Source organism: the organism of the source record quoted next, unplaced genomic scaffold (assembly GCF_019419815.1).
Source record: "Pyrus x bretschneideri cultivar Hongxiangsu unplaced genomic scaffold, Pyrus_bretschneideri_v1 Contig81, whole genome shotgun sequence".
In the NCBI taxonomy this organism is placed as follows: Eukaryota; Viridiplantae; Streptophyta; class Magnoliopsida; order Rosales; family Rosaceae; genus Pyrus; species Pyrus x bretschneideri.
In genome coordinates, this window is record NW_025999822.1 from 175,575 (window position 1) to 184,312 (window position 8,738).

Below are 8,738 nucleotides of genomic sequence, written 5' to 3' on the forward strand. Positions count from 1 at the left end.
AAAGTGTGGAAAATCTTGGGAGTGACATGTATAACATGGTTCATAAACCTTTTTAAAAATATTTTGAAAATGAAGAAGATGCCAAATGAGTGGCAAAAAAGCACTTTGGTGCCTATATACAAGAATAAGGTGACATAACTATAGGGGTATTAATTAAGTTAATGAGTCATGCAATGAAGCTTTGGGAGAGAGTAATTGAGCATAGATTGAGGCAAGATACACAGGTCTCAGACAATCGATTCGGGTTTATGTCAAGGGGCTCAACTATGGAGGCAATCTATCTCTTATGCTGATTGATGGACAATATAGAGATATGCAAAAGGATTTGCACATAGACTTTATAGATTTGAAAAAAGCATATGATAGGAACCCAAGAGAAATTCTTTGCAGGATTGCAATAAGAACTTATGAAGGGCAAACTAAAAGCTTTTCATAATCATAGGCTTATACCAAGGCTCAGCTTTAAGTCCTTACCTTTTTATATTGGTAATTGATGAGTTAATTTGTTTTTTTTTGGATTGAAAAAAATATATAACTTGCTATATTAAAGGTATATGTTGAAAGACCTTTCTTGTATTTCATATAGGTTGTTACTTGTTGCGACCTTTCTTGTGTTTTTTTTTCTCGCACACGGGGTTTGAGCTACATGTCTCCTATAGGTTGTTACTTGTTGCGACCTTTCTTGTGTTTTTTTCTCGCACACGGGGTTTGAGCTACATGTCTCCCTTCTCCTTTTTTTTTTCTTCTTTTTCTAATATAATTCGGTAGGTATTGGTGTTTAGAAGAGGGAGGGAGGGTAGGCTAATGTAGTACTCCGATCACTCGGCCTTGGTATGTAATTCTGTTCACATAATCCTCTAACTTGATCCTACAACTTGAAGTTAGAAGATGAATTGCTCGCTAAGAAACCTTGTTCATTATAATCCTCTCAAAATTGAAGGATCAGAAAAGATAAGTTTCCTCCATGTGTTATTTGATTCTAATCCCGTCAAAAGGAAAACTCATTCACCTCTATACTCAACATACCTTAAGACTATGTTTAGGTGTCTCAAAGCCAAAGGACTGAGGTTAAGTTAGTAAATAATGAACTGCAAAATGTTTGAAGGGTTAGAAATGCAGTTCATGAGCCTTATAAAGGCATGAGAGGGGGATTTGCAAATCGCTAGTTTGAGTGAGGCATTTACGAATCCTTCATACATGCCTTTGCAATTAATGCTCATGGAGTGCATTTTTAACCCCTTATTCTAACATTCTGTAATTCATTAGTTACTAACTTGACCTCAATCTTTGAGAACTTAGAAATTCTTTGATCAAACATAGCGTAAATATAATGAGTTATCAATTACAACCCAATTGTTGACACCTAACAATGCATATGTATAGTAGCTATACTTATCAAGAAAAACGGAACTTCCTTGTCATTTTCTTATCAAGTTTCATAAAAAACTAATACATGTACATTTGTAAGGTGTTTTTAGCTTAAGTGGATAAAAACATTTACAATTTACACCCGAAATATGCTATATGTTCAATTCTCTCTACCTAAATTATGCTTTTATGTATACAAAAGAATCATATATACATGTATAATTATACATTAAACTTGTGATAACTATGTATGTGTTGCAAGTAGAGGGATGTGAAAGTACATTCGTATAAGTTGGTTCAACGGCAAATAGAAAACAAACTGAAAAGAGCAATGAGAAAGGTCAACTGTATATGTGTCGCAAATTACATTCCAAAGGAACATGACAAGACATTGTATATAAAACAAAAGGATGGGTCATAAGATATATGAGAGCTAGGCACTCTCCATCTTATGGTCCACAGTATTAATCTACCTATTATATTCATTAACTTTCCCACCTGCCTTCCCACCAAAAAGAAAATCAAAATTCCAGCTCAGTCCCTTAATACTCTATTAGATTCATCAATGAAATTCAACTTCCTATCTCTCTGGAAAAAAAAAATTAAAAATAATAAAAAATAAAAAATTAAAAAGAGAAGAACCTCAAGAAACCAAGAGAAATCCACATCTCTGAATAATTCTTCTACAATAGGTTCCCATTCTTTCTTTGAAGTAAAAGAATTTGATAACAGAAAATAAATAAAAAACTATAAATATGGAAAATTGTTGAATAAGTCTATGGATGTAGAAGGGGAAAAGAAGTTTGAAGGACTAGGCATGAAGCTACCTTCTATGAAGTTCCTGTTGCCATAGAGCACGGGGCTCAAATCATGAAAGAAGCTATCTGCCGGCGGAGAGAAGAAGTTTGACGGAATTGGAGTGAGCGAAGCGGGCCCAGGTGACAAGATCCCCGGAAACAAACCCTTTTTCACACCACCGTCATCCATTATTTCCATTTCTTCCACAACATCTTGAGCAGTACTGTTTTTCTTCATCCCTTGATCATCATGAGCTGGAGGGTTATTATAGTTATCGTGATTCAGAGGATTAATATTGTTATTACTAGGCGGTGAAGAAGATGTAGTTGAAGAATTTGATCGTGGTAAGCCGGTGAGGCGTTGGACAAGGTCCATGAACTCGCTAGGGTTTGTGTGGATGACCTTCGGGGACACCGTGTAGATTATGACCGGCTGACGTGGCTGCTGGTAGTGATGGGGCTGCTGCTGCTGATTTGGTTGTTGTGACGGTTGTGGTACAACCGGAGGTTTCTTGATCTTGTGAGAGTCTTTGTGTATCCTGAGAGGCGTTGGACGTGGACCTTGAAGTTGAAGCTCTCTTCTTGGAGATTTTCCTGTTGAATAATCCATGCCGATGAAGGTGAAGATCGATGGAACGATACTAAGAACACGAGAGCTGAACTCTTCTGGGTTTTTGGTGATTTTTGCGGAATCTTAAGTAGTACTTATCTATCATGTTATGTATTAATAGTCAGAACTCAAAGGGCAGGAATAGATATAAAGAGGAAGAAATGCGGTGAGATGAAATATTTAAAGGAGAGAGCAAGTCAATGATTCGAAGGGGATTTAATTAAATAATCCAACGATCATGAAATTAGTAAAAATTGGCTACTAGCAAATAGCAATAAGCTTATAGCTTAGGAAGTGTGGAGAGGGATTTACAAAGGCCGGTTTCGTGGTGGGGTGGTGTTTGGATTGAACCTGTCCTGAATTGAACTTGTCCTAATGTGGGACTTGGAAGGGGTCTGTGTGTGGCGCGTCAGACTGAGAGGTAGTGACGTTGTATATGTGCTCATATAATTAGCTTATATATTCTATAGTGTTGGATGATTAAATAAAACAACTTTCTTCATTCTTGTTATTTTCTTTTAGGAAACCTATTTTTATAATTTTTTTAGATAATTCGGAAGGAGGAATTCGAATTTGAAATGTTTCTCCAACTTTGGACTTTAGAACAAGAAATACTACCATATGAAAAGTTAGTAGAACTTCTACCAAAAAGTGTTGTAAGTAACAACGCTTTTATTAGAAGCACTTTAAAAATTTAATAAAAATGCAACTGTGTTTTTGAAAAAAGTATTTGAAGTGTTTTTATTTTCTGCCAAACATGGCCAGCTTGTTTTAGAAAACCTTAAAGTGTTTTTGTCAAACATGGTAAAAAAAAACCGTTTTAAAATTTAACAAAAATGCAACTGCTTCTTTGGAAAATATTTGAAGTGTTTTTATTTTCTGCCAAACATGGCCAGTGCTTCTTTTAGAAAACCTTGAAGTGTTTCTTTTGTTTTTGTCAAACATGATCAGAAGCGCTTTATTTAGGGGATTTGAAAGCACTTTTAGTTGCAGATGTCACTTTACAGCACAAAAGCAAAAAAAAATCATGCTATGCATCCTGCTGCAAGTTCGATCACCATGGATTCTCAATGCACAAAATTGACAATCCATTTAATCTTTCCTGCAAGTAGTTTGTCAACAATTTCATTGATAGCTCTTTTTTAGTTTCTTATCTTCTGCAAGAACTAAAACCAAGAAAAACTTGAGAGGTTTTAGGTTTGATTATCATTAAAGATAAATTTGAATCACATTATTGTTGGCCACTATGAGGTTTAACGCACCCTCCTATCCTTTTAGTGTAGATAATATTGTTTGTTCAATAAAAATAAAAAAATTAAAAAATAAAAACTAGGAAATAACTTCAAAAACGTTAGAAGGGAGATCGAGAAGGAGCGAATCAACAAGGAAAAAAAAAAAAATAGAATGTTGTTTGCATGCTAGGTTTGGGAAAGAGAGAGGCGCAAGTTATGTTTAACCATTTTTTTAAATTGTTCTATCAATGTATAGTTCATTCGGGCCTTTACACCATACTAGAGTAAGGTAAAAAAAATATTGAGATTTAAAAACTTACTTCTGTATAACCTAGTATTAAATAATTACGTTTTTTGTTTTTTCGTATATGTGTGCTAATAAAATGAAAATTGAAGGGCCCTTTGATGCCGGACCCCCAGGCAATCTAGGTCAATGACTTATATGGTAAGTTGGTAACTAACAAGTAAATAAAAGGGATCGTGTGTTGCCGTGTGTCTGATGAGGCTGCCTGCCCTCAATTGACTAATCAAGTAGCATGCCAGTGTGACTCAAGTCATAGCAATATAAACTCATGTATAACGTGCATTCTACTACACTCTAGTACATTATATGTGGCACCAAATTCAAAATTAATGATTTGATCCTAAATTTGTCTTGCATTAGGGAAAAACATTTGACAATTGTGCTGCACATCGTAATTCAGCCTCATGTTGATACCCTACATTTATTATTTTTTTCCCATCTTAGACTTATGAATGTCGATTAATTAACTCTATACACACTTGGTCATGGTCAACACAAATGAAGTTACGTTATGTCAAAAAAATTTCTAGGTCTGGTCGGATTTGAAGGCTTCTTCCCGAAGTACAGTGCTTTCTGCGTGTCCCCAATTAAAAGGGATGTCTTTTCTTCGGTGACCTAGGGGCAGGCATAACCTATTTGTTGCTATTTCTGCTTGCATGCTCTCTTGCAGATGATATAATCTAGACTTGTTAGGGTCAGTATATTATTGACGTAATCAAACGGCCTAAACTTTTTGACCAGCATATATATTCTAAAGGTAACGTTAGAGAGATAAAATTCGCAAATTAAATTACGGATAACCTATAGGAATGAGCATATTTATCAATGCTTAAGTAATAGTCCATTATCAACTTTCATGTCATTTAATTTACAAAATTTAGTCTACAAAGTTAGTGTCCTTAGTATTACCCTATTCCAATAATGTCAAATGATCAAACGAAAGTTTTGTCAAAAGTTTGTGTGAAGTTTCAAGTGATTTATTTATTTTATTGTTAGTTTATTAGAAACGAGCATGCATTTTGTCGTGGAGTTCGACTCCTCGCCAATCTTATTTCATGCCGCATGAAGAGAGGCCTATTTCAGTAGGCTAAACAGCTCATGTCAGTTACATGTTCTTATACTCCGCAGTCATTGTAATAAGGCAGCACACATGCGCGGTGGCCTCTTTTGTGTTGAAAATTTGGGTGAAAAGCGTCGCAAGAGAGCGACTCGCCCGTGAACGATTGATAAGTGAAGGATCGATTGATCTTTTTGCACCAGTATTGTTGGGAGACTTGTACTTTAGGGGTATCATAGTTGGACTCGTGAATTCCCGGTGTGGCTTTTCAAAACATTAGCCAAATTAAGATGTTATAATGTTAGTATTCGCATCTTATATAGTTTCTATCATCCAAAAAAATTATTCCAAGAAACCAGTAACTCAAGTTGCTAAAAACATTTATCCTTGCATTCAAATCTTAGGTATTGATACTGATTTGTATTTGTGGATTTTTGTTATGAAGTTTTTTCCTTAATTTGCTTTAAAAAAAAACAAAAAACAAAAAAGCTTTCCAGATTTCATCTTTTATTATTTTTCTCACATTTATTAGAAAGACTTTTTAGTGTATCAGAAACACGGCCCCATTAAGTATCATTATGCAAGTGGTTGGTTACTTGAATGAAAAATAAAAATTCGAGTCACTTTTACTATAACATTTGGTGTATTGAGCCGTATTGCAAGCACATTGAAAAATTTCTCCATTTATTGGGTCTACACAACGTAGTTTCCTTCTCAAATCAAATGATGAACATGTCTTCCGAGATTTCAAATGTCAGCTTTGTTAACATTGTGGGTATTAGGTAGGGATAATACTTAAGTATTTACTAGTAAGTTTTTATCTTTTAATTTGCCTAATGATATTGTAACACATGTTTATTATTTTAAAAAACAATGGACACATTATTTAATTTTTCTTGAGCTTTGAAAAACAAAGGACATTTGACATCTTTTATTTGAACCAAATAAAAAACTGAGTATAAAATGTACTTAATAGTGAGTATAGAAAGGACTCACTAGTGAGTACTTAACATTATGTAATGATTATATTTGATCCGTAATAATATTGTTTCCATATAAGCAAACATTTCCAAGAACCAGTCAAAGAGAAAGGGAAGAAAAATAAAGGAGGTAAGTGTTTAACCTGGTTGAGCATCAGTTGAACGAGTAAACAAAGTCCAACTTCGCGTTAATAAATATGAGTCCCAGTGTGATTTGAAGAGAATCTAGAAATTCTCGAACCGAATTGGAAAAATAGTCTGCCAAATTCTTTGCCATAAACTGATCTAAGGAAAAGTTCAAGGCTTGGTCACGTGTGTGGACTGAGGCTGAATTGACCGCCACTGAGGCAAAAGCGTCACAAGAAGACTATGGGAGGTGAGAGGTTGGCAAACGTGAAATTTAGCTCCTAAATTACAAACCACCCACTTATGGGCCTTCAAAGCATAACACTAGAAGTTGGAATACAAACTCTAACCCAAACACACAAAGCCCAAACAACGTATAAGAAAACAAAGCCCAATACCACACTCGATTAGCTCCACCGACACAAGATTTGTCAATGCAAAAATTTCGATATCACGTAGTAGTGTTGAGTGGCAAAACGATCGAAGTAAAATATAACTTGTATAGAAAATGTAAAAATACATGATTTTAATTAGCTTTTTTGAATCGTCCAAATATTTTATTGTCATTGTTAGAGAAGATGTCAAAGATAACTTGTACATAGAAAATGTAAAAATATATAAAAGACAAGTTGTATAGAAGATGACCAAGAAATGACCCTCATTTCAAGCTTGTCCTTGTTTAAGGGGATGGCCACTTCTTGAGCCTCTGATGAGTGACGTTCCAATGCAGAAGCATGCGTCGAAAATGGCAGCTCTTCGGAATCACTGGTGAGTTATTTTTGTTGTCCGTAAGGACAAGCCATGGCTAGTGAAATCAAACACAAGTGTAGCTAGCCTACACATTTTAAATTTTGATGAAGGCCATGAACGGCAGGTTTGTGTTGCTTTCCTTACCTCAATGAAATTATTATGATGTTAATATAATTCAACGTGCCTTTCTTCAAAACCCTTAAAATTTTGCCCCGGTGCTGTTCAATACCCTCTGGAGGAGGGTGTTTCATTGGATTTCCATTTTTGTATTCATGTGAGTTTTCAGGAAAAATCGAAATTTGATGTGTAATATCCAAAGCTTGGCCACCCTTGGATGAATTATTGTGTGCGATAGTACAAAATCTGGCTAGCCTATCCACATGTGACATGAGCTAGCTATCCTATACTTGTTTCACGTACCGACGTGAGTCGTGACAAGTGAACCCGGTAACTTTGAGCAAGGCTCCCACAACGAATAAAAAGAACCATCTCAGAGCTTTCCATCATGACGCAATGAAGAAAGAAAATTCTGAATCCGACAGTGGAATGTCTTTTAGGCTATTTCCAACTAAAAAAGGTCGGAGGGCTCTATAGCCCTCCAAGAAATTAATATTTTAATGAATTTTTTCTTACAATCTCCAACCGCGGGGCCAGAGGGTCATAGGCCAAACATAGCCTTGTGACAAAAAATCATCTCCAACCGAGGAGGCCAAAGGATCATAGGGCCAAACATAATTTATTATTTTAATTGAATTAATATGGTTACTTAAATTAAACTACCTCAATAATTTACGTTATGGATTGTCAATAATTTTTCGAGATGGAATCTCAATAATTTTACGTCTCATATTTCGAGTGCTACATGTCGATATGCGAGTAACTTTGCAAATTTCTTGTCGATAAGGAATCTCAATCATTTTACGTCTCATATTTTGAGTGTCAAGTGTCGATGTGTGAGTAGCTTTGCAGATCTTTGGGCCAAAAGAAGCATGGAGTAGGCGTTTAAGTTTTATGTTGTTACATGTTTTTAAAAATGTTGTTTAAGTTTCATGTTGTTAAATGTTTTTTATTTATGTTGTTTAATGTTACTTAATGTTATTTAATGTTGTTTAATATGTTTTATGTTGTTTATGTTGTTTAATGGCTTATGTAGTTATATGAAGAAAAAAAATTAGAATTTTTAATTTTTTTTTAATTTGTAATAAAAAATTAAAAAAATTAAAAATTAAAAATTAAAATATATATATATATAACGGCTAGTTGACGTCAGCAAGTAACCGTTGAAATCAAACAGCTGGATCGGCCCGGGCCTGGTTGGTTGGCTGGGTTAGGCCAATCGGATGGCCCTTTTCTCTTTTTTTGGCCCTGTGGGGCCCACGAGTCCTTTGGCCTAGCCTTTGATCGGAGACGGTTTTTGTGTCATTTTAGACTATTTTCGACCCTATGACCCTTTAGCCGGATCTGTTGGAGATGGCCTTAGAACCTATATATATGACAACTTAAGGCTCCTCTTT

General features: G+C 35.1%; 1 protein-coding gene across 1 annotated transcript; it reads right to left on the minus strand.

The window, feature by feature from the left end:
* Positions 1-1,676: 1,676 nt before the first annotated feature.
* Positions 1,677-3,110, minus strand: LOC103941968 (protein MKS1-like). The gene has a single exon (XM_009352167.3). The coding sequence runs from the start codon at positions 2,773-2,775 to the stop codon at positions 2,116-2,118; it is 660 nt and encodes a 219-aa protein (XP_009350442.1). The 5' UTR covers positions 2,776-3,110; the 3' UTR covers positions 1,677-2,115.
* Positions 3,111-8,738: the final 5,628 nt, after the last annotated feature.

Coding starts and splice junctions, on each gene's coding strand:
- LOC103941968 (XM_009352167.3), bottom strand. CDS start 2,775: ATGGATTATTCAACAGGAAAATCTCCAAGAAGAGAGCTTCAACTTCAA.